The sequence below is a fragment of the Gasterosteus aculeatus genome, chromosome 1, assembly GCF_964276395.1.
Source record: "Gasterosteus aculeatus chromosome 1, fGasAcu3.hap1.1, whole genome shotgun sequence".
NCBI lineage: Eukaryota > Metazoa > Chordata > Actinopteri > Perciformes > Gasterosteidae > Gasterosteus > Gasterosteus aculeatus.
In genome coordinates, this window is record NC_135688.1 from 11,533,274 (window position 1) to 11,558,251 (window position 24,978).

Sequence of the window (24,978 nt, forward strand, 5' to 3'; positions counted from 1 at the left end):
AGATTCAAAGATTTTTTATTGTCAGTTACACACGCCCTGTGTATTGAAATTCTTGTCCTTACCTTTTCTGGAAAGCTGACCAATTTTAAAAATACAATATTTACATACATAAATGGACATGAAATAAAAATACAAATGAGGTAAGGATAAGGCAGAAATGAGGTAAGGAGGAAAAGTGCAAAACTGAGCAGGTCCCAAGCTTGATTACTTAGAAACTCAGAGACCACAGTCTATTTCTAAATGTTAAATGTTTCTATGATTTAGTTATGAAACAGCCTCAGTTGAATTGAGGTTATTTCTATGTAGTTTTATTTACTGCTGGTTGTTGCAGTCAGTCTATGGCATTAGGGTCAACTTGAGTTTGACATGTCTGCGTATAAAATTATATCTGGTCTGTCTATTTATAACTAGCCCGCCAGACAATAGGACGAACACGAATGAAACAAATCCAGCCACTCCTCTGCTGTTGTGTTCTGAAAGCCCAGCTTTGCTACTTTGAATACCTCCAGAACCCCACTTTGCCACAATGATTCCCCTAAAGGCTCCCAAGGAAACACAACACCAGCATCCACATGCTGTAATAAAGCAATAAGGAAGCTCCACTGTCTCACATTGACATGAATGATACAATATAAAGAACGAAATAATGTGAAGGTTAAGAAGAGTAACAATAGGAAGTAAATGAAAATAGAATAATACCGATCAATTAGTGGTGGATAATCAAGGTAAGCTTGGAAGCAGATGTAGAGAGACGGAAAAATGTCTGACGTTTTAGTTTGTTTTTGCAGGGAGCAGCCAAGCGTGGTGTTTATATGTAAAGGCCTCCGAAGTATGAGGGTTCAAATTAACCACTGATGGCTGGGATTTCCACACAGCATACCTCAGACACAAAGGCCTCATCATTCCATCTCAGGTCAAATCCGTATGGACAATGCTGTCGAATCCTATTTACATTCACAACGAGCTGTCCATGACATTTTTATGTAGTTGGAAAAATAAAAACTCGGTCTTGAATTACGGGCAGTTAAAGACTACAGGCCTTTTCATAAGATAACACCATATTATGCCAATGCTCTTTTGTCTTTCATATTGTTTCTGTGACTAAACAGTTTGTTATTTTCACACCACCGACAAAATGTATTCATATGGTTAAGAAAGATCTTTAACTAGTGGTAATCATTATTAGATAATAGTAACTAAAATGTTATATGGCAAAATGTACAAAGACATTTGGGGAAGTGATTGGTCAGGTTAAACAACAGCAGAAGGGACTTTTAACAACACGCTACTGTCCTCTAGTGGTGAAACCTAACTGTCACTATTCAAGGACTAGATGCTAAAACTTTGACTCTTTATACTGTATATATATTGTATGGAATAAAGATGTTCTCCTAGAATTTTCCGGCGGCAGCTTTCGACATCAGGTGTTTCCATGTGTTCTTTTCTGGCTTCATCAGGATCATGTAGCACTTTGGGGCAAAGATGCAACCCAGCAGTCCGTAACTGGAGGCCAAGATAGCAAACACCTCCGTGACTGTGGAGTACTTTCCGGGTGAGCTGATGTAAGCAGGAACAAAAGCTATCCACACTGCACAAAAAATGAGCATGCTGAAAGTGATGAGTCTGGCCTCGTTGAAATTGTCCGGTAGTTTCCTTGCCAGGAAGGCCAATACCAGGCAGATGCAGGCCAGCAGGCCAATGTAACCCAGGACTAGAGAGAAGGCTATAAGTGAACCTTTGTCACACAAGAAAATGACGACAGCGCTCTTGTGGGCCATTACTTGGCGTGGAGTGGGGGGAGCAACAACCAGCCACACTGTGCAGATTATTACCTGCAAAAAACAGAGACGTGTCTTACACCGATGTTTAGGAAAAAGCGCTGGCCGAGATTCATTATGAGTCAGAAATCCTTACCTGGATCAGTGTACAAAAGGCAATGATTGCCTTTTGTTTTGCAGGCCCAAACCATTTGATTAAATTACTGTTTGGAAGTGTGGCCTTGAAGGCCATCAGCACCACTATAGTTTTCCCCAGGATACAAGATATACAGAGCACAGAGGTAATTCCAAATGCTGTGTGGCGCAGCATGCAGGACCACTCCGAGGGCTGGCCAATGAATGACAGAGAACACAGGAAACACAGAGTCAAGGAGAAGAGCACCAGGAAGCTCAGCTCAGAGTTGTTGGCCCTGACGATAGGAGTGACTCTGTGAAAAGAGAATACGAAGGCCACAGCACAAGTGCAGAGGGAGCCAGTGATGGAAATAGCCATCAGGGTGATGCCTATTGTGCTGTTATAGGAGAGGAACTCTACTTGTTTGGGAATACAGGCTGTCCTCTCAACATTGGACCAGAACTCTGGGAGGCACTCCACACATTCTATAGCATCTGGAGGACAGAAAAGAAGACTTTAGATGTTGTATTGTGGCTCTACCACTGCAACCATAGGTTCGATTTTCAGACACAATGTAGACAAGTGGCTTTGCTTACCAGTCTGATTGCTTATCCAGCCAGCTGTGCAAACAACACAATCATAGCAGCAAATAGGGAAGTTTGGTCTGATTGCCTGACGGGTACCTGGGGGACAAATGCTGCTGCATACTGACAAGGGAATCTAGACAAAGGACAGTACACAGTTAAATAACAAAAAGACACGAGATGCAATGGAAATAATAATAATTACATTATTTTGTTCTATTGAGATCCGTACTTCGGTTTGGTTGCCATTCCATACAATCATGTGTTCCTGGATCTGAAGTTCTTGCTTTCCACCTGCGGTCATCTCGTCAAATTTGCCGATAGTAACAAACTCCATTTCTCCATCTTGTCTCAGCTGCCAGTTCACCAGGTCATACATGGCCGCAGGGTCACCGTTCTCATCAAACTTGGTTTCATCGCCAAAGGAGTTCAAGTATTTCACAGATTTGATGTAATGAAGCAACTTATGGAATAAAGTACATTCAATCTTGTTCAGCAATATATAAAAATAATATTTGAGCATCGCTTACTTTTGTGTTGACTGGAGTGAATTAGTGAACATTTAGTATCGTACCTGCCACGGCTCTATGTGATCTGGATCTGCACAGGCCTGCAGAGGAAATGGTCCGTTTCCTTTCACGCAGAATCTCATTGCCTTAAGCGCATGAACAAAGGCATACACCGCCTTATAGACATTGTAGGAAATCCTTAGTTGTGACACATCTGAATAGATATTCCTCACACTCCTCAGCTCTTCTGTTCCAGAGCATGGAGGTTTACCCTCAATTGTCTGTTCCTGACCTTCAGCCCGCGCTGCCAGGCTGCATTGAAACACTTCTTCCCAGAAGGGTATCAGGAAGGGATCTGTAGGGGCATTGCGGCTTGAGGGATGCAGGCGAAGGAGAAAGTCTTGCAATCCGGGAATGTGTGCTCTCCGAATGGCAAATCCCATCGAACCCTGGAGAATGTGGCGTTGCTTTCTGGGAGTGGAGAGTACGCCAGCTGTGCTCCAAGCCTCACTGGCCAGCCACTGTATCCCAGTGAGCCCCGCTCTAAGTTAAAATGATATGGAGAGGTCATTCTTTGACATTATAAATGTATCTGAACTTGTAACTCATTAAATCTGTATCCGTAAAAAGACAACAAACCAAAAGTCAATATCAAATTTGTATTGCATTTTAAATAGTAAAGTGGTGTAGAAGATTCTGAACAATTCATGCCTGAGTGCTTCGCCAAACAATGCGGCTGCATCTTGTTGCACAGCAAACACCAGAATCACTCGAGCCCCAGAGGAGCGGATCTTGGAAACAATTGATGAAATTGTGGTCTGTGCTCGGTTCTTAGGGATAACCTCGTGAAGGGCAACACAAACACCCAATTTTCCCACCTAAGGGCAACAAGAGGGATGGAGAACAACTTAATTGTATTATCACAATGTGTTGTACAATACAAATTACTTAATGCCAAACTATTTTTGTTAAATTCTTTATTTATGGGTGCGTGACTCACCTTATTGACAAATATGTTTGCCCCACCAAGGCCATAAGCATCATCCCCTGCTATGACACCCACCCAAGTCCAGCCAAAATGCTTGACGAGTTGTACTAATGCATCTACCTACAGATAGAAAGAGGACAAAGGTGAGAGACGCAAGGAGAGAGGGGGAAGAGGAGGGGTGAGGGGGGAGGGGGGGTTGAAATAATTCCACAGATGAATATTGCTTGTGTAGAAGTAATATTCTGGATGGCTGCTGCCTCTAACCTGAAAGAAGTCACTGGGCATAGTCCTTAAAAAAGCAGGAAAGTCCTTTTTGTCACTCAGGCAGGCACAGCTGGAGAAGTAACTAACCTGAATGTCAAACATCATAACATCAGGACTTATCAAGGATCCACAGGTTAAAGCCACTATGAGCGTGAGACTATTGGCCCTCTCCAGTCTTTGTGACTGTCTTACCTGCGGCACGTGGAACACTCCCAGCAAGCGGGCCACGACGAGAGACTGAGTAGAGCCTCCGTCTCCTATCACCGCCGGGACCGTGCCCCGACAGCCGCCTTCCCTCTGTGTCTCTCCCTTGACGCCTGAACTCCTCTCATGCCCCACTAACTCCATAGCAGCCTTCAGTGCCTGATGGGGTGTGCTGCATGAATCATAAATCTTGTAGCCCAGTGTGATGTTGGGAAGGAGTTTGTCATCTCGGTTGATCTCCTCTACGGCAAAGACCATAGTTTGCATCCAACGGAAAGTCCGCAAGTTAAATCTGAGAGAGCAGTGATGTTAAAATCATCATCATTTTTTGTGTGAAGCCCTTATAAAAAAAGACAAAACTGACACCATTATATTGGAAGCAATTCAATTATGAGAAAAGTTGCAGATGAATCAAGACAAGCTAAAGAGCAGCTCACCTGGTGCACTGTTCCGAGGGAGGTGAAGAGGTAAAGGACAGACTGTGCTCCATCACCATGTCATGAAGGGAGAAGAGTCCCCCCAACATGATGTCCCCCTTTTTCTCCAGCACAGGCAGTGCCAGAGACCCTGGGATTGGTTTGCAATGCTGGCTCTGGTCTTGGTTTGAGTTGTAGGGAAAAATCACCCACCATAGGAGACTGAAACGCACTAGCTCTGTCCTCCTCCTGGAAAGATTAAGCTCCACTGATCTAATCCCCAAATACATCCTCCTTTCTTCAAGCCGGCATCATACACACTTAAAAGTAAATATCCATATCAGTTCAACTGCTGTATTTTAGAGAACAGATACAAGGAAAACACACATACATAGGAAAATCTTTCTTTTCTTTAAAGCTTAATCCATTTTGTAGCCAAAAACCTTGACCTAAGCCTGTATATTGAAGGTTATGTTCAACACCTCCGACGCTACATGCACACTCTGTAGACAGGCAATCCAATCTTAAGGTTTAGTCTGTAGCCTATAAATGCTACCAGCCTCATATCACACTTGTCAAACTGACCTGATTTCCCTTGGGCCATTGGTCAGTGGAAAAAGAACCCCAGTTTCAAAGTAAGTTACAACAACAACAACAACAACACGGATCTGGAATGAGCACTTGACCATGATGGAGAAAGACACGAGCTGTGTCATGCAACGACAGCACGCCCGAATAGGCCTAACTCATCCTTCAATGATGTGAGAAGGCAGATGGCAGACTGGTGTCACAAGGGGCTGCTGATCTGAGTTACATGCCTTTCAAACACAAATGCACAGACACAAATTTGATACACAGCAAACCTATTGAGAGGAAAACTTCAAAGTAATATCAAAATGAAGTGTTTCATTCTGATAGAAAGAAAGATATAAGTGTTTTTACTATACGGTTTAATTAATAGACATTTAGTAGTAATAATGTAACATATTATTACTTATTTTTTTCTTCTTGCTTTACAAATATCCACAGGGAAAGTCATTATTGTGTTGTGCACATCATTAAGAGAACAAACCCTGCAGGCTCAAAAACAGAGCAGCACTTAGTGTGTATCAAAGACCATTTTACATGCTGCCTCAGGTCAAATAATTTTACGTTTGATTATTTATTTAATATGTCCCTGTGTGATGCTGGGAGGATGGACAGAGACAAAATGCTCAGTATTATGATACACTTGTTTCCTTTTCTTGTAAGTAAGATTTTAGACTTAGGCTTTATGCTCTCAAGGGAAAGGGATCAGCTTCATTGTTTCTGCAAACAAGCTGATTAGAACTGAACAACAGGGGCACTGCAATTGAAATCAGCTGTCCTCACAGGGGTATTCAAGGTAATTAAAACCCCTGATCACAGGATGTTTAAGTCCTTAAACGTCTTGGAATACAGATGATTAAAAAAAGAAGAACAAAAAGATGCAAATAGTCAACAAGAGAAACCTGATGCCTCTTCAAGTTGCTGTGTTGCTTTGAGCAAGACACTAAGTCACAAAATGTCTCTGATCTTGAATATGTGGCCATTTTTCACAACTCTATTTATAATACCATTACGGAGTCAAATGAAACTCAATAAAATGAAATAGTGAATAATCTTAATTTCAAGGGGGAATGTTTCTTTTATAAACAAGTACAACAATGCAGCTGAATGTATTTTCCTAATATTTGGACTGTAAATGTAGTTGACACTTAAGAACACCAGTAATAATATAAATGGGAAATAAGATAACTCTCTTCACAGAATGTTTAAAAACAGAGTGAACACCATTAATCCCAATGAGTATGCATGTATAACAAAAGAGCCCCATGCCATGAAGGCATATCCATTAAAAATAATGAATGGCCCCGCTGTGCTTTAGGGGATTTTCACTGGTCTGTGTGGTAAAAGGGAATGGAATGATGTATGGCTTGTCGGTGTGCGTGCTCCGCTACAACCACCAGGTGGCAATGAACCGCTGCAGCTCCCGCCAGCGCAAATCAGTAAAACCTAAGATCCCTGAAGCAGACCAAATACCAAAACCGAACCAATCCAACCAAGGAGAAGACCCAACCAGAGATCACAACGAGATACATGTTTTGAAGTTTGAATGAAGAACATTTATGGCTATTTGTAAGGAGCCAAAATACATTTGAATGGCATTTTAGTAAAACTTGAATTATATTTATTATATATATATATAAATATACATATATATACATATATATACATGATTTATTGATTATATTTAGACCACGGAAATTTCATTCAAGGGGTCTCGAGATCCAAGACCTGTGCATTGCTCACACCGGTTCAGGTGTTCCAGCAATACCAAAACCATCGGGCAGAAACCTCACCTCTGCCCCTTCTGAGTGGAAAGATGTTAGGTAGTTTTTATCATGTAGATATATGTTCTTTCTGACAAGTTTGTTTTTTGATTTGTTTTCTGATGAAGAAGGTAGTGTGACATCATTGAGTGGTAGGATTGATTTCATCTCTGGGTGAACTAGTCAACTCTGAGAAGCCAGAGGGAAGGGAGACGTATGCAGAGTAGGAATGTGAACAGATGTAACTTTAACTCTGAAATATCTTCCAGTCTTCCAACTACCCAAACCAAGTGGCCAACATGCAAGGTGCCCTCTTTCTTTCACGAATACTTAACGCAATACTTACATCCTGTTGCGTATTGTATTGATCAAGGACACAATGACATTTCTGAACGTTTGATTGAATGAACTCCCACAGTCGACAATAGTTAAATAGTTAAAAGGTTAATGTCTGTAAAAACAGACTTTAAATAGGATTACATTTCTACTCTTCTACTATTACAATTCATTGAGTCTCATGTAGCTGCTTCAAGGTTTCACTAAATTGTGTCAGGACATGAAAATCTTGTTTAAATAATCTCCATCAAGAAACTTTGGTGTATTTATTGTCAACTATTATCACTTTCACTGTTTCAGGATTCAAATATACTCTATATTTGAGACAAGCCCTGTTTCAAAATGCAGAATCAAGCTTTTATTGTAACTGTCAAATCCCTGCACCTTCAGCCTTGGAGACTAGCACATCCCAATTGGGGCCCAAACAAGCCAGAACCCGGTCAGAACCAGTACCATAATATTGGTATATTTTATAAACTGACTGTCACACATTGTAGCACTTACAAGAGATCCCCTTTTCCTCCAAAAAAGCTTGCTTAACATGTAATCGCAGCGTGAATGGCAAATTGAGGCGATCATTAATTCAGTTTTAGGTAGAGGTAGAGGTAGAGATATCAAAATAAAAGTCGGGTTTAAAAGATATCCGCTAAAATAAATAGTTATAAAGCACACTTGTATCATATAGTTTTTTATCAAAGTGTAGATAAAAAACTAAATGAAACAAAACAATGAATTGTAACACATCTGGGAAACAAGCTTGTTATTGTGTATATTGTGAATATGGTCTCATGGCGTCGTCCTGAACCTGCCAATTTACCTTTTACTCTGGGGGATTGTGGGGGAGCCGAGGGCCAACAGGGCAAGCAAAGACAAGCAACTGTTTCCAACAAGACTGATGACATCGGCTCCCCAGGCCGTCAAACAAGAGCTCACCAGCTGGTCTGTTGGAAATGAATTAATTAAAAGTTTTAATTGCTTCAAAACACGCGGTTTAATCGGCGAGACTAGGACAGATTAATTATTTACTTCCAGCTACACAAACTAGTTTAATTTTGGAGAGGATGGAATATTTATGGCTCAATTTGACAAATATATTATGTTGAAGCAATCAGGAAACAACAAACAAACATGGTTTTCTTGATTCTTAAATGAAATGATTGTTTAAATTATAATGTAGTGGCTAAGCAACAATTCGATGTAACATTTTAGAGGAATTAGTCATTTAATGGCCTGCTCCGTCTCTCAGCTTGGTAACAGCAAGTAATGTATTCACTGTGTCAGCACCGGGACCACAAACACATCTGGTTTATTTGATGTGAAGTGCTTTTAAACCTTTCTTTATTTTTCCTGGTTATACTAGTACTCCAACTATCGCTATTACAACCGCTACTAATACTACTACTTCTACTACCACTAATAATAACAATAACAATATCTAACATTGTTTCAGGGTTTCAGAACTGCACAATGTAACCACCAGATGGCAACATTTTCCATGCTATCACGTTGCTCCTTACTTCTCAAAGCAAAGCCTGAGCCCATGGTGGTTTGTGTGTGTACTTTTATTAATCACATTGTGGCAACAAAAATTTGTTTACATGAGAAATTTGAAATGTTGTTCCTTTTTTCAGTGGGTTTAAGCAAGCTTGACGTAATTCGATAAATAGATAGATAGACAGATGGATAGATAGATAGATAGATAGATAGATAGATAGATAGATAGATAGATAGATAGATAGATAGATAGATAGATAGATAGATAGATAGATAGATAGATAGATAGATATATAGATAGATAGATAGATAGATAGATAGATAGATAGATAGATAGATCGCATTGACACATTAAGAATTCATTCACTTTTCAACATTTAGAAGATCCAAAGCATTTACACTTCAATGTTATGTCCTTATTTATTGTATTCACTGTTGAAGTTTCAAGCCAAGGTCAAATGTTCCAAACGTGTTGACAGACAAAGGGCTCAAGTTCTGCAGTAGACTTCTTAAGGGAATCATGATGCAACAGCACTGATGAAACTGTTGTGTGACGGGAGAAACTATAACTCCTTGGGGAGATTGTTATTTTTTTTATTAGTTTATTAGCGCGCTTGTGAGTGGAAAAGTTATCAGTTATCAGTCAGGCCTGAGGCACTTGCACTTCCCCACATGTATTTTAATCACAACCCAAAAGACATACCGTCTGGAGGGGTTGAACAAGTTTCACAATCAGTTGGAAAACACTCAAACAACTTTTTACTTTGGTTTAAGACCAACGAGGCCTATCATCAACAATGAAAAATAACAATGTCACATGGCCAGAAATAAAAAGTATTTGTGCCCAAAATTAATTTATTGATAAGGATGATTATCGCCTGGATACACAAATATCTAAAAATGGAATATGGTTTTATCCATATTCAACATATATTATGACCATATCTGATCACTGTACATACACACAGTAAGCAATATATGTATATATTCATGATTGAATTATAGATTTTATATTGAATTAAAGCAGCTTAAGCTGCAAGATGATGAGCCTCAAGGGTACTTCACTAGATTTAGATAAACCTTCAGCACACTTCTGTAATATGCTTTTGTTAGCATGCTGCTGTTATATTTTGTATGTATGAATTCAGTCTGTTTTTGAGTTCCATCTGTTGGACATTACAGATATTGTGATAAAGTATTATGGTAGACCTAGTTCTTTAATGTGAGATATGTGGTTTTTCCTGAATGACATGTTTACATTTAATCAGGAAGTTATTCTAAACTGTTTCTGCATTAAGGGATGTTTTATGTAGTTTACTGGGTGTGCAATATTTACTGTCATGTAAACTACTATAAAGTGTCATATATCTGATCACAAACAACAAATAAAAGACTACACATATCATAGCATCATCTTTGTTTATTTTTTGTTATGAGATACACAATTATTTGTTTAGATTATTGATGTTCATTTACAAGTTGAACATGGAGGTTCAATCTTTATTTTTGGAACACATTTACGGTACAGTTAACAGTTGAAAAGGTTGCAAAATTAAATTATTATTTTCTGAGCACATTACTTGATAGACCATTGTCACATTGACACATTTTTTATTATTAATTTTTTTTGTACACCATCAAAGTATATTTTTGGGTATCCATACATTGATTTTCATTTAAATTAGGGAGTTAATAAGTTAGTATAGTATGAGTATAACAGTATAATAGTAAAAAGAATTAGTGGCAGGAAAAAAAGTAAATCTCCAGCTAAGATTTAACATATAAATCAAAAGGCTATTCGGGTCGCTCTATTCAACAAATTCGTCTTTGTATTGTTCTCAGGCTTTAATAAAATGATATAGCACTTCGGCAAAAATACACAAAACAGCATCCCATAACTTGAAGCCAGAATAGCAAATATCTCCACAGCCACTGTGAACTTCCCCGGAGAGCTGACATACGCTGGGATGAATGCAATCCAGACTGCCCAGAATATCAACATGCTGAAGGTGATGAATTTCGCTTCATTGAAATTATCAGGTAACTTTCTAGCCAAAAAAGCAAGAACAAAACACAACATGGCTAAAAGCCCAATGTATCCTAACACAGCCCAGAACGCCACAGGGGATCCCAATGCACACTCAAGAATAATCTTTCCTTTATAGTAGTTCATGTTTTTGTAGGGGAAAGGAGGGTTGATCGTCAGCCAAAGAATACAAATTACAACCTGAATGAAAGTTAAACACAAAACACTGAGTCTCTGCTGTGCAGGCCCAAACCATTTCATCACGTTACTCCCTGGCAGTGTGGCCCTGAAGGCCATTAACACCACTAGAGTTTTCCCCAGAACACAAGAGATACAGAGGACAAAAGTGATGCCGAATGCTGTGTGTCGCAGCATGCAGGACCACTGTGTGGGCCGTCCTATGAAGGTCAGAGAACACAGGAAACACAGAGTCAAGGAGAAGAGCAGCAGAAAGCTCAGCTCAGAGTTGTTGGCCCTGACGATAGGAGTGTGTCTGTAGTGAAAAAATATCAGGGCTACAGTCATTGTCAGCCAGGCACCAATGACAGAAAAGGTGACCAACAGTATACCCATCAATTCCCTGTAGGTGATGAACTCAATCAATTTCAAGTGACAGTTATTCCTCTCCTTGCTGGACTTGTACTCGGGGAGGCATTTGTCACATTTCACTGCATCTGTAAGCATAAATATTTTTAGGCTGTACAGAACATACATTCTCAGATAGACCAGTAAAGTGCTCGCAGGGATTTTACCCAATAGAAACACGACGAGTGCTACACTAAAGGCTAGGAATCCTGCCGTCTCACTTGTAGTGTTGCTGAACTCCCCGTCAGCACAGGTGATGCAATCGAAGCAGCAGATAGGCTTGCCCTTGACAAACGCCCGGCGGGTGCCCGGTAAACAACTCTCACTGCAAACAGACCTTGGTACCTGTATAGAAAATGATTAGTTATTATTAGTTAATTGTATTAGTTAAAGATGACTTCACAACCCAGAATAAGGCTTGCGGTATTTACTTACTTCAAGTTTCCCACCTGCCCAGATAGGTCCCACATCTGTTCTCATCTTAAACTGCCGCCCCTCAGGCTGTGAGGCATCATAAAACCCAATGGTTTTAAAGACGATGCCATTTGTCTCATCCATCTGCCAGTTTACCAGTGCATAACTTGCCACAGGGTCGCCCAACTCATCAAAGAAGACCCTTTCACCAATTTTAGTGGTGAAATTGACCAGCGTTAGGTAATGCAGAACCTGCAGCGATACAGATACAGAGAGGTTGCTATTAATCTACATGATGACTAACATATACAGTAGTTTGAATTTGGTGCAGAATTATTTTATTATTTATTGTTTATGTTTACCTGCCATGGTTGGGCACTTTCCCAATCAGCACAAGTGTTGTTCTCAAAAGGCCCCTGTCCGTCTTTGCAGGTAAACAACATGTGCAAAGCTTGAGCGACAGCGTACGTGGCCTTGTAAACGTTGTTCAGCAAACTTGCATCTGCCACATCTGTAAAGCGTGTGTCTGTGTCCCACAGAGACTCCTCGCCAGTGCAGCCGGCGACCGAGCCCTGATCTCGGGTCGCTTCTTGGGGAGTCAGTGTGCAGCCGAACACCGTTTCCCACAACTCCACCAGTCCGTGGTCTCCCTTTGTAGTGGACGGTTTGCTGTCTGCGAGGAACTCCTGCAGTCCGGGGATGTGAGCATTTAATGCTGAAAAGCCCACCGCCCCCTGTACCACAGCATAGTTCACTGGAGAGGCAATATAGCGGTAAGTGATCCAACCCTCACTGCCCACCCACTGGAGGCCTGTCACATTCTGAGCATGAAGCTCTTTAATCAGAATGTCAAGGTCGGTGCCATCAGCAAATGCCACTATTACCTTAGAGGTGGATTCCTTAATAATGTCCACCACTTTTAGGAACCACTTCCTAGGATCAGTCCTGTAAATAGCCAGTGAGTACTCAACACACACACCTTCCCTTTCTGCTGCTTGCAGGAAAGTGGCCATGCCACCATTCCCATAGTCACTGTTGGTTCTGATAGCCCCTACCCAGGTCCAGCCAAAGTGTTTCATAAGCTTTGCTAGGGCTTTGCTCTGGTGGATGTCACTAGGTATGGTTCTGAAGAAAGAGGGATAGTCTCTTCTGTTGCTAAGACATGCACACGTGGCTGAATGGCTGATCTGAAACACAAACAGAGAAATGGCTAATATTAAGATAATCAGAGGAATATGTCATAGGAACATTTTCACATATTATCTAACTATTACTACAACAAAAAAATACTTCCAACACCCCCCTAACACTCACCACGGGTATATTGAAGGGGCCCAGGGTGCGGGCAATACCTATTGTCGAAGTTGATGTGGTTTCTCCTATGACAGCATGCACGTTTGAGAGTTTGCTGCAACTGCCTTCCCCACTCTCATACCTATTCATCAGGTTCAGTGATGCCCTGATGGACACAGGGACACTCGGGCAGGAGTCAAAGATCCGGTAACCCAGTGTCACTCCTGGCAGCAGATCTGAGCTGTTGTTGATCTCCCTTATGGCAAATATCATAGTGAAGGCATATTGAAGCTCTCCTGCGTCCAGTCTACAGCAAAGATGTGAAACACACACTGACTTTCACATAAAACATGAATAATCATCACATGTTGTACTTAGATATGCAGGTACATTCTTTCCATCCCTCTTACCCTTCACACTGGATGGTTCCTGGGTTGACCTGATGAGCTGGATTGACAATGACAGGATTCTGATGGAAGGAGAAAATGCCTCCAATGTTGATGTCTCCTTCCATAGAAAATTTAGACTGTTCTTTTGTCCCGTATGTTTGACACACAGGCTTCCCTCCACTGACTGCCAGAAGGTAAATAAGTAGTAGGTCCGCCGTCAGCAGCATTGTAGCTCACCTCAATATTTACAACACAAAGCCAAGAGCGTCAATCCTTCAACTCTCAGCCTTTTATAGGGTTTTTATTTATGACTATCTAAAAGCCACAGGGCTGCAACCTATGTGAATATCATGTTTCTGTCCACCAATGGCTGTGCTTTTGCTACGATGGAAAGTTGGATGGGCCTATTAGAGGGACTGCCACGTATCCCGTCATTGCTTTTAGCATAACCAATAATGACTCGCAATAATTATTTCAGGAACCAGCACACGCGGATATGAGCCACCATCTGAGTTCCTGTGGGTTAACTTTTTAATTGCGTTCAATTGATTTAATTTTGGACTCTGGTGACACACTTGATGTCAAGATTTATTATTACTTTTATTTTCCAGGCATTTCATTCACTACAGCTGAGAATATTCAATATAGAATAGTAGGCTTTGGTGATGGTATCGCACTTGTTTAATGCATTTAAAAAACTGCAAAAGCAGCCAAATAGGCTTGTGTCATGCGTGATCATATTTAACAAAAAGCCTTTATTAAATTAAGAATAAAATAGCAATTCAGATTTTTCTGGTCTTTTTATTCTGTTCACTCGTCCATGGAGATTTTCACTGGTTTCTCCCCATCATATGTTTTTTAGTATTTCTTTCTGGTTTAAGCAATAAAATATAACATTTTGGAGCAAATATACAACACAACAACCCAAAGCTAGAGCCGAGCATAGCAAATATCTCTACAGCTACAGTGAACTTCCCGGGAGAACTGACATACGCTGGAATAAAAGTTAGCCAGACTGCACAGAAAATTAACATGCTGAAGGTAATGAACTTCGCTTCATTGAAATTATCTGGCACCTTCCGAGCCAGAAAAGCAAGGATAAAGCACAGCATAGCCAGGAGTCCTACGTACCCCAGCACGGCCCAGAACCCTATAGGTGAACCTAAATTACACTGTAGAATTATCCTTTCAGTGGCATGAGCTGTATTCTTGAAAGGGAAAGGTGGAGCAAGAAGTAACCACAGCACACAAACTAACACCTGAAGTAAAGTACAGCTGAGAACAGTTATTTTCTGCAGTGGAGCAGAACACTGCATAAGTGTGTTTGCTGGACTTTTGGCCTTGAAGGCAATTACCACTGCTAAAGTTTTAGCCAAGATACAAGATATACACAATGCAAAGGTGATGCCAAAAGCTGTGTGTCGCAGCATGCAGGACCACTCAGTGGGGCGGCCTATGAAAGTCAGAGGACACAGGAAACACAGAGTCAAGGAGAAGAGCAGCAGGAAGCTCAGCTCAGAGTTACTAGCTTTAACAAGAGGTGTGTGATGAAACCGAAAAAAGACACACAACACCAGTAGTGTTGAACTTGCTCCAAGCAATGAGAAAGCGGTGAGAAGGGCGCCCATGGTTTCTACAAAAGATAGAAACTCGATGACCTTCGGAACACACTGGCTGTGATCTTCATTTGACCAGAACTCCAGTGGACAGCGGGAACACTCTGCCGGATCTGAATAGAAAAACATGAAACACTAAAATGTGCTAATGTTGTAAGATGCAGGTTTGAACTCAAATGCACACTCCCCTTGCACTCTTTGCTAACTCTCCAGCAAAAAGGGTTTTCCATCTTCAGTATGAAATGCAAGCTATACTTCAGCAAATTACGGCTTTCCCTGTGAAGCCATATGTCATGGATGTCTTGCACACAAGCTTCCAACATCTGAACATAGAAGGGTCCAGCTTCGGGCACAGAAACTGGGCTGCCTGTAATGTCTTCTTGGACATCACCTCCAGATCGTCATTCTCCTCACTAGTCTCGACGGTGAAAATGGAGGCATGAATCTAGTGCCCATGTCTGCTGCTGCATTTTAAGCTGGCCCATGGTGGAAGTGTTTCAGCTATGCAATTGATTTTCCACTACTGACCTACATGTGCATCCTTTTAGTTAGCAGAAGCTTAAAAACACAGGATGTTCTTAGCTCTACCTTCCAGGGGACAGACTATACATATACTATACTATACTATACAAGTACACTGAATGTCGTCCAGCCAAGATCTGGTTGCCGTGCATCTTCAGTAGCTGTGTGTACACAATGCTTCATCTGCTGAGCTACTGAGGCATGAAGCTCTTCTATTCATCATCGTCGTGTTTCAATAGTCCCAAAGCATGCATCCTCTCTACAGTACACTCCCATTGGTTCTCGAGGACTTGATAAAGGTCCTTTTGAGCCTTGTGAACACTTCTCTCTTATGGCGTTGCCAATTTAGACAGCTTTGCTGCTTGCACTGACCTCAACTGGGAGAATATATGAACTATCCCCCCTTCAGTGCACCCCAGTTCCTTGTTGCTTTGTTGTGACAGTGGCGAGGTTCACCCATACCAAAACCCCTCCTTGGTTCTCAAGAACGTAAGAAGTTATTTCAGGCGAAGATACAGCTGAATGCCATTCCATCAATGCATTGCCCCAATGCATTGATGGAAGTGCCCCATTAAGCACCAGCTCTTTGTGTGCCTTTGGGATTGTGTGGACAGAAAAGCCCTCCCCATGCAGGGTTAGACCAGGGTTGTAGCCAGCTCAATACTAAGTAGTACTAAATGGGTTGGCTGTAGCCGCATACTTATTTTCCTTGGTGGCCTGGGTTGTAACAAAATAAATAAGCTGTGGTGTCTAATCTCTTATCCTTACGGGTCAATGAGTTGGGTTTGATGTCATACCCACAGTTCACATTCAAGCTGCTCAACGCACTGTGTTCATGGGTCAAGTAGAGGGAGGAGCTTGTTTGAGTTAAGTCAAATGTTTCAAAATGTTAACAATAGTTTTAAGTACGACTACTGCTGTTTTCTGAATTGAGCGTATGGATTCACCACCGAGGTGTGCTGCCTTATATATTGTGAAGTTTGATTGTATTGGGTTATGCATGTCCTGATTGGACGGCTACGCTTATAGAAATGCTCAGTGAGTGAACAAATGCTCATCATTTTGAGAGCACATCCCATTTTAAAAGAAGCACGTGCCGTTCGTACTCACTTATAAGAAACTGGGGAACATTGGTTTAGTACGGATGTTAAACAATTAGTTACAGATAGGAAAGATTTTACTCACTGCTGGAGTTGCTGATCTCTCCAGCAGCGCAGGCGATGCAGGAAAAACAGCAGATGGGTTTGTCTTGAATCACAGCCTGCCGGAAACCTGGCAGACAACTCTCACTGCAGACAGAGTGTGGCATCTGTAACAACACCAGCAACACTCATCAATGTCCCAGTTTGTTGCCCTTGTAAATCTAAAAAACATATAATTTGTTTTAATTTAATCAAAGTTAGGTTATTTTTTAGGGACTCCAGTTTAAGATCACATCAATCTACATCAGAAGATCATTGGAACTTTGCCTGTAGAATTGCAAAATGTATATCGTTATCAATGTGTTTTTTAAATCATATATATGATTTGTCCACAATGCCAATTACCTTTTACCTACTAAATAGTTTTCAAAATGGAAATGGCTCAGGGAAAATTGATTTAAAAATAACCATCAAAATAAAATAGAATTTGATACCTTCGGGGATTCAGAAGCCCATGTTGTGCTTTGTTCATTCATGATGAGCTGTTCTCCATTTGGTATCGAGGCCTCGTAGCTCCCTACTGCCACAAACTTGATATCTCCTGCTTGGTTTCTTTGCCAGTTCACTAGCTCATAAATAGCTGTAGGATCCCCATTTACATCAAAATTTACTCTTTCACCTGACGGAAGAGTGAAATTCACATCTTGGAGTTGTTTCACAACCTACCAAAAGAGAATAAGCTTGAATAACTTATATATAAGTGAATTGTTTATAATTTTTAATTATTTAGATAACACTTAAAGCTCACTGTTTACCTGTTCCATCTGTAAATTATCTGTCCATTTACATGACTGAGACACCGCTACATTTGGTCCACAGCGTAACATGTTATGCATGGCATGAGCTACAGCATAAACCGCTTTATACACATTGTTAGATATCCGTAGCTGTGAGACATCTGTGAAAGGATTGCTGTTGTCCTCCAGTCTCTCAGAGCCAGAGCACTGCTTCTGAACATAAAATTTGGATTTGAAACTGCAACCAATTATGGCTTCCCAGAACTCTCTCAGCAGATCACTTTGTGGGTTTTGACTTGGGTTGACCTTCAAAAGAAACTCTTGCAGGCCTGTGATTAGTGTTTTTCTGATGGCGAAGCCCAGAGACCCTGTTAGGATTCCCGAGTACCTCTCAATGGCCAGATGACCCGCCGTAATCCAGGACTCGCTGCCCACCCACTGCAGCCCGGTCAAATTCTGCCTCAGAGCTTCCTCCAGCAGAATGTCCATCTCGCCCTGGGCGAGGAAGGCAACCAAGACCCTTGCGGTGCCGTCGTGGATCGCTCTGACCGCCCTTTCAACCCGCCAACTGGGATCAGTCCTTGAGATGGCTTCCGAGTACTCAACACAGACCCCTTCATGGCTTGCGGCTGCGATGAATGTTTCCATGCCATTGTTGCCATAGTCATTGTCACTTCTAACCACCCCAACCCATGTCCAGCCAAAGTGTTTTACCAGTTTTGCTATGGCTCTGCTCTGATAGTAATCACTAGGAATGGTTCTGAAGAAGGAGGGATATTCCTTTCTGTTACTCAGACATGCACAAGTCGCAAAGTGGCTGATCTGATAAAGGAGAAAAGCAGGGAAACAAAACACACCATTGATGACATTTTGAGTATAAAAAAACATTGCCAAAATATTGTTAGACTAACTATCTGACTTGGTTGGGGGTGCATTATAACACATTCATATTAGTATAAGCCTATTGCAAAAGGAACAGGGTGAAATTACTCAAAAATTAAAAGACAGTTGCTGACAAATAATTACCACCGGAATTTTGAAAACCCCTGATATTTGTAGCATCGCAATGGTTGAGGAGGACTCAGAGGCCCCGATGATGGCATGAACGGATGACTGCCCTGAGCAAGTTTTATCCAAAGTCCTTTCCTGCCCATTCATCAGACCCATCACTGCACGCATCGAAGGCAATGTTGAACCACAGCTGTCATATACCTTATAACCAATCGAGATATTAGGCAGCAGAGAGCTGCTATTGTTAATCTCCTGGATGGCAAAAATCATCGTTTGGGCAAAACGAAATTCCCTAAAATTGATCCTGAAAAAGAGTAAATACAGTTTTGATTGACAATGTTTGTACTTTTTGGTAAAAAAAATCTAACAAAGGAGAAAGAAGACAACACCAGAAAAACAAACATTACCTGGAACATATGAGAGATTCTGAATCATTTGTAAAGGAGAGCAAAGGCTTTGATATTTGGCTATGGATGGAGAAAACTCCTCCAATAGTGATATCTCCTTCCTTGGATAACACAGGAAACTCTGTGCTCCCCAACATCTCACAGTTGGCACTGTCCTCCACTGCTCCGCAGGCTCCCACAAAGAAAACAAGGAGTAACATCATATCAACGCAGTCACAAATCTGGTACTTGCCAGCACGCATTTGACATGCACACACAAACCTGTCATTGAGTTATTCTGTCACTGACCAAAACATGCATCTCCTTTCAAAAGCAGCTTCAAAAGCTTTATACCTCTCCAAGTGACGGGGATTGAGGCTGTCCAATCAAATCACTTCATGATGACGTCAGCTCATTTTTGCTCCTCTTTCTTTGTTATTGTATTTGCCTTTATGTTCAACAACAAAAAGGAAAATCAGAAAAAAGCATAGCTGGAAATCTAATTCAATTATCAGGACAAGATCTAGCAAACACTAATATATACATGCAGACACAAATCTTAACCAGAATTTGAGGTAAAGCATTAATCCTACTCTTAAAAAACGTCAGTCTTATTTGGAGATGTCATTTGGGTTTTAGATCAAGTTACATTGAGTACATCAGAGTTTATGGTGAAGATAAGATATCATTTTAATGAACCATATTCTTAGTCATTCCCCTAAGTTTTACATATACTTTGTAGGTTGTACATTCTAAAAACATTGGAATTGATATTACTTGTTATTCAATACCATTTTGTGTGTGTCAGGGGTGCGGGTGGAAGGCAGGACTCAAAATGAAGACTTGCAGGAACAAAAGGACTTTAATAGTCAAAGGTCAAAAATCCAAAAGGCCAAGGGGCAAAAACACACAGGCATGCAACTACAGATACCCACAACAAGGGACACGGACATGCGTGACGAAAGACAATGACGCGACAAGTGACACAAGAGACACACGGCTTAAATACACAAGGGAGGTGCAAGTGATTGGACACAGGTGGAAACTATTAGACAATCACAGGGGATGACGGGACAAGGCAGGAAGTGAAGTTACCCGGGGACACGAGTGGCAGAAAACTACAAAATACAACAGGAAGTGAACCACACCGTGACAGTGTGGACACAATACATATGTATAGGATATAAATGTACAACGTTTTACTTGAATAGATTTTCTCAAAATTACAAATACATTAATTGATCAGCAGTCGACACTGAAGAGCAGCCTTTTATTGTGCATGCTAACATGCTGAATGTCATGCTAAACATAGCATGTTTGGAATGATATGCAGCATTGACACCTTTAATGTAACTCTACTATGTTTAAAAGAAACCCTGACAATATGCATATGCAACAATTTGATAGTATACTGTATGTGAAGCCTATACAGTAATTTATATTTTGCAAGCAGTAATTTTGTTTAAAATGAAAAGGAAGGGAGTCTGAATAGTTTACATTTTTATTGGATTTTTATTTATTTGGATTTTTGTAATTGTAACTACTAACAATGTAAGTTTAACAAAAAAACAAACAACCTTTTATAAAAATTATGTAATTTATTAAACACAGAATATTACTATCATTATTTTCTAGTCACACATTTTTTCATGGGTAGCATTCATTACATCATGGAGTACAAAACCGTAAGAATCAGCGTTCAGTTTTTCGGCTCCATATCTGGAACATACTTCCAAAACGCTCTACCTCTGCTGAAAATTAAGAATTTTTTCTTTGCTGCTGGCTTTTATTGAACCAAATTCAAAGACGATGCTTTTTCAAAAGTTTTAGTTCAGGGATCTAAAGAAAAGCTAGGGTAGAACCTTCTATCGGGAAACCTGAAAAACTGTAAAGGGAAGCTATTTTTGCCCGTTTATTGTTTTAATGCTTTGGTTGGTTTTAATGGTTTTATGCAAAGCACTTTGAATTGCCTTGCTGTTAAAATGTTCTATACGAATAAACCTGCCTTACCTAAAATACAAAGTAAAAGTGTAAAAGCCAGTCAACAATGTTGAATACACATAGAAATCTACATTTAACCGGATACCGTTTTCCCCATCAGGTGTTTCCTTGTGTTCAGTTCAGGTCTGAGTACAATAATAAAGCATTTGGGGGCAAAAATACAAATAAGTAGTCCATAAGTAGAGGCCAAAATAGCAAATACCTCCACAGCCACAGTGAATTTCCCCGGAGAACTGACGTACGCTGGGATGAATGCAATCCAGACTGCACAGAATATCAACATACTGAAGGAGATGAATTTAGCTTCATTGAAATTATCAGGTAACTTTCTAGCCAAAAAAGCAAGAACAAAACATAACACGGCTAAAAACCCAATGTATCCTAACACAGCCCAGAACCCCACAGGGGATCCCATCATGCACTCAAGAATAATCTTTTCTTTGTAGTAGTTCATGTTTTTGTAGGGTAAAGGAGGGTTGATTGTGAGCCAAAGAATACAAATTATAACCTGAATGAGAGTGAAACACAGAACACTGAGTCTCTGCTGTGCAGGCCCAAACCATTTCATCACATTACTAGCTGGCAGTGTGGCCCTGAAGGCCATTAGCACCACTAGAGTTTTCCCCAGAACACAAGAGATACAGAGGACAAAAGTGATGCCAAATGCTGTGTGTCGCAGCATGCAGGACCACTGTGTGGGCCGTCCTATGAAGGTCAGAGAACACAGGAAACACAGAGTCAAGGAGAAGAGCAGCAGGAAGCTCAGCTCGGAGTTGTTGGCTTTCACCAAGGGAGAGTCCTTATTAATCAAGAATAGAGTGGCCACAATTAAAGTAAGGAGGACACCAAACAAAGTGAAAAACACAAGGATTATACCCATCAACTCTGTGAAGTAGAGAAACTCAACATTTTTCAGTACACATGCATCTCTGTTTTGATTGGACCAATACTCTTCAGGACACTTTTTGCAGTCATTAGAATCTGTAATAGGAAAATTCTCACTATTATTGGGATTCTTTCAGTTACATCGTAACATTTTGAATAATAGACTTGACACCAATGAACTTTAGCAATATACACAGAGTGTGAAAAGAAAAAAACATATGCAAATTTCCATATCTAAAGTTTGAGGAACATATACCTGTGCTGTTGCTGATTGATCCCTCTGCACATGTTTTGCAGTCGTAGCAGCAGACGGGCTTTCCTTTCTGAAGGACTTTATGAGTTCCTGGACGGCAACTTTCACTGCACACTGACACAGGCAACTTTTATTATAGAAAAGAAAATGATAGATGTTAAAATTTTCATAACTCACAATGATATATGTCTATGCCTTGCATTGTATTACTGTCAAAAATTATATTCACCTCTGTCTTCCCTTCAGGCCAAATTATTGCTTCAGTCTTTAGGACGAACTTTTGTCCAGGAGGTAGGGAGGCATCATAATAGCCGACAGGTTTAAATTGGACCAAGTCATCTGATCCACGCTGCCAGTTCACCACCTCATACCGAGCCACAGCTGCTCCAGTGCTGTCAAACCACACCTGGTCTCCATTCTTAGTAGTAAAATTGACCTGCTTCAATGATTCCACTACCTAAAAAACAGTAAGACAACATGTGAATGGAGAGAGTAAGTAATAAACAGTAGAGTGATCTGACCTTTTTTACCTGCCAGGGAGTAACCTGTATTGTTCCGTCACAACCCTGACTTGTTGAGCACTTTAAAATGCTGTGCAGAGAATGGGCCACAGCATAGATTGCTTTGTAAATGTTATTGGAGTAACGCAGCTCTGCAACATCATTATTGTTGTCTTTAAGCTCAAATAAATCCCAGTTTTCTCTGCATTGGGCTGTCTCTGCCCCGGTGTCCCTGTTTGTTTCCTCACACTTGAACTCTGTCTTCCAGAAATCTTGGATTAAAAACTCAGCCAGGCCGCTGATGTTGGCTTTTGGCATAGCAAAACCCAGAGAACCTCCCAGCACACTGAAGCTGTTGGGGGTCACAAGGCTGTCAGCAGTGATCCAGGCCTCCACGCCGATAAACTGCAGGCCGGTGATGTTGTGGAGACTCAACGTCTCCAGGAGATTGTTCATCTCCACGTGAGCCAGGAAACCAACGATGACTCGGGCAGTGCTCTTTCGGATCACTTCTACAACTTCCATGAGTTTCTCTGGTTCTGACCGGTGAAATTTCTCTGTGTACTCCACACACACGCCTTCCTCCTGCGCCGCCTCGAGGAAGATGGCCATGCCGTTGTTGCCGTAGTCACTGTCACTGTTGACTGCCCCAACCCAGGTCCAGCCAAAGTGCTTGACCATCTGGGCCAGAGCTCGACTTTGGTAGCGATCGCTGGCAATGGTTCGAAAGAAAAAGGGATACTCCTTCCTGTTGCTCAGACACTCACAAGTAGCTGAATGACTTATCTGAGAAAACACAAAGAGAGACAACGATTAAGAATAATTTTTGCACGTAATATGCACATTGGCACACAGATATTGCTCTTACCACAGGAATTTTGAACGGTCCGGTAGTGCGTGACAGCACAATAGTTGAAGAGGATTCGGACTCCCCAATAATAGTTTGAACAGCTGATTGACCCGAACAGCTCTTTCCCACAGTCCACTCATCACCATTCATCAGGGCCATCACAGCACGCATTGAGGATAATGTTGAGCCACAGTTGTCATATATACGGTATCCAATCGAAACATTGGGAAGAAGAATGTTGCTTTTGTTTATTTCTTGGATTGCAAATATCATGGTTTGGGCAAATCGAAACTCCCTGAGGTTCACACTGAGACAAAATGTGCAAAATTAAACTTGAATTAAACTCATGAAGACATATTCTTAGACAAGGTTAAAGCTTACCTGGAACATGTAAGACGTGATGGTTTCTCTGTAAAGGAAAGTGGAGGTTGTGTAATTTTGCTGTGGATGGAAAAAGCTCCACCAATCATGACATCTCCCTCCTTAGACAACCGAGGGAACTCTGGACTCCCCATGATCTGACAGAAGGGAGCTTCCTCCTGCACTGCTCCAAATGCCAAAAGATGCTCCAAGAAAAGCAGCCCTGTTATCACATGAAACATTTTACACTCGCAAATCCTTATTGGGAAGAACTACCTACCCAGCGAGGTTGAGATCAAAGCATCTTAAATGGGATATTTTAATATAACGGTTGACGTAAGGGGTCACCGGCCTCCTACCAACCAATCAGAGTTTCAGTGAGATACGACAGTCCTGATTGGGTCTTGCCATGATTGTTTTGTACAAAGTGAATAGTTTAGTTGCTTTGCAGAATAGGTTCTACACATATACAACATATAAAAAGTTATAAAATATCATGATCATGATTTAAAGATTCCACTTTCCAATGTAGGAAAATGAATAGTAATGCTTTTACAGCAACCATTTTTGTATTATATTATATATTAAAGATTTCTTAAGTACATTTAGCTGACAGTCCTCTCTTGCTTGCAATGACAACCATGGTGGAAGTTACATTAGACATAGATAGATATTGCTCATCACTTTTTAAATGTAATTGCGTAATGTAAATAGTCCATTAAAATGTAAATATTTGGTACATTATTCAAAAAATATGATTTGAAAACATCTACCGGTGGATCCTTATTATAAATGTGTGCTGAACAAGTCACGCCAATGAGGAAGAGGATAAACTCTTCTTCCGTTTGGTGCAATCTGTACCCTACATTGTACACGATTATTTAAAGTTTTGATGCAGATATCAACATA

The 24,978-nt window shown here is 40.8% G+C and overlaps 4 protein-coding genes across 4 annotated transcripts; all 4 read right to left on the reverse strand.

Annotated features, from left to right (window-relative positions):
• Positions 1–1,391: 1,391 nt before the first annotated feature.
• Positions 1,392–4,953, reverse strand: LOC120820653 (extracellular calcium-sensing receptor-like). Its single transcript, XM_040178707.2, has 10 exons — positions 4,880–4,953; positions 4,431–4,734; positions 4,239–4,325; positions 3,987–4,094; positions 3,698–3,864; positions 3,052–3,529; positions 2,710–2,940; positions 2,490–2,613; positions 1,915–2,387; positions 1,392–1,832 (listed from the first exon to the last, which is right to left on the reverse strand). Exons 1-10 carry the CDS (start codon positions 4,936–4,938, stop codon positions 1,392–1,394), a joined length of 2,472 nt encoding a protein of 823 aa, XP_040034641.2. The 5' UTR covers positions 4,939–4,953.
• Positions 4,954–10,692: 5,739 nt separating this feature from the next.
• LOC120828904 (extracellular calcium-sensing receptor) lies at positions 10,693–13,871 on the reverse strand. The gene is made up of 6 exons (XM_040192582.2): positions 13,768–13,871; positions 13,379–13,664; positions 12,427–13,251; positions 12,086–12,316; positions 11,872–11,995; positions 10,693–11,739 (listed from the first exon to the last, which is right to left on the reverse strand). Exons 1-6 carry the CDS (start codon positions 13,869–13,871, stop codon positions 10,826–10,828), a joined length of 2,484 nt encoding a protein of 827 aa, XP_040048516.2. The 3' UTR covers positions 10,693–10,825.
• Positions 13,872–14,576: 705 nt separating this feature from the next.
• LOC120828907 (extracellular calcium-sensing receptor) lies at positions 14,577–19,683 on the reverse strand. The gene is made up of 7 exons (XM_040192596.2): positions 19,664–19,683; positions 19,242–19,400; positions 18,850–19,138; positions 17,842–18,645; positions 17,521–17,748; positions 17,070–17,193; positions 14,577–15,475 (listed from the first exon to the last, which is right to left on the reverse strand). The coding sequence occupies exons 2-7, from the start codon at positions 19,376–19,378 to the stop codon at positions 14,577–14,579; spliced, it is 2,481 nt and encodes an 826-aa protein (XP_040048530.2). The 5' UTR covers positions 19,379–19,400; positions 19,664–19,683.
• Positions 19,684–20,852: 1,169 nt separating this feature from the next.
• On the reverse strand, positions 20,853–24,295 carry LOC120828924 (extracellular calcium-sensing receptor-like). Its single transcript, XM_040192619.2, has 6 exons — positions 24,091–24,295; positions 23,728–24,016; positions 22,890–23,645; positions 22,589–22,816; positions 22,363–22,486; positions 20,853–22,202 (listed from the first exon to the last, which is right to left on the reverse strand). The coding sequence occupies exons 1-6, from the start codon at positions 24,222–24,224 to the stop codon at positions 21,295–21,297; spliced, it is 2,439 nt and encodes an 812-aa protein (XP_040048553.1). The 5' UTR covers positions 24,225–24,295; the 3' UTR covers positions 20,853–21,294.
• Between the last annotated feature and the right edge of the window lie 683 nt (positions 24,296–24,978).

What these genes read in the sequence shown, in the direction of transcription:
- LOC120820653 (XM_040178707.2), bottom strand. Translation starts at nt 4,938, where the DNA reads ATGGTGATGGAGCACAGTCTGTCCTTTACCTCTTCACCTCCCTCGGAA. An exon ending in CCCTCGGAACAGTGCACCAG is followed by an intron (nt 4,735 to 4,879) that starts GTGAGCTGCTCT and finishes CTGCTCTCTCAG; the next exon opens with ATTTAACTTGCGGACTTTCC. An exon ending in TGCCCAGTGACTTCTTTCAG is followed by an intron (nt 4,095 to 4,238) that starts GTTAGAGGCAGC and finishes TTCTATCTGTAG; the next exon opens with GTAGATGCATTAGTACAACT.
- LOC120828904 (XM_040192582.2), bottom strand. Translation starts at nt 13,871, where the DNA reads ATGGAAGGAGACATCAACATTGGAGGCATTTTCTCCTTCCATCAGAAT. An exon ending in GCCCCTTCAATATACCCGTG is followed by an intron (nt 13,252 to 13,378) that starts GTGAGTGTTAGG and finishes TTTGTGTTTCAG; the next exon opens with ATCAGCCATTCAGCCACGTG. An exon ending in GGAGTTCAGCAACACTACAA is followed by an intron (nt 11,740 to 11,871) that starts GTGAGACGGCAG and finishes TTATGCTTACAG; the next exon opens with ATGCAGTGAAATGTGACAAA.
- LOC120828907 (XM_040192596.2), bottom strand. Translation starts at nt 19,378, where the DNA reads ATGTTGGGGAGCACAGAGTTTCCTGTGTTATCCAAGGAAGGAGATATC. An exon ending in GAATCTCTCATATGTTCCAG is followed by an intron (nt 19,139 to 19,241) that starts GTAATGTTTGTT and finishes ACTCTTTTTCAG; the next exon opens with GATCAATTTTAGGGAATTTC. An exon ending in AGAGATCAGCAACTCCAGCA is followed by an intron (nt 15,476 to 17,069) that starts GTGAGTAAAATC and finishes TTTTCTATTCAG; the next exon opens with ATCCGGCAGAGTGTTCCCGC.
- LOC120828924 (XM_040192619.2), bottom strand. Translation starts at nt 24,224, where the DNA reads ATGGGGAGTCCAGAGTTCCCTCGGTTGTCTAAGGAGGGAGATGTCATG. An exon ending in TCACGTCTTACATGTTCCAG is followed by an intron (nt 24,017 to 24,090) that starts GTAAGCTTTAAC and finishes ATTTTGTCTCAG; the next exon opens with TGTGAACCTCAGGGAGTTTC. An exon ending in GGCCTGAAGGGAAGACAGAG is followed by an intron (nt 22,487 to 22,588) that starts GTGAATATAATT and finishes CTATAATAAAAG; the next exon opens with TTGCCTGTGTCAGTGTGCAG.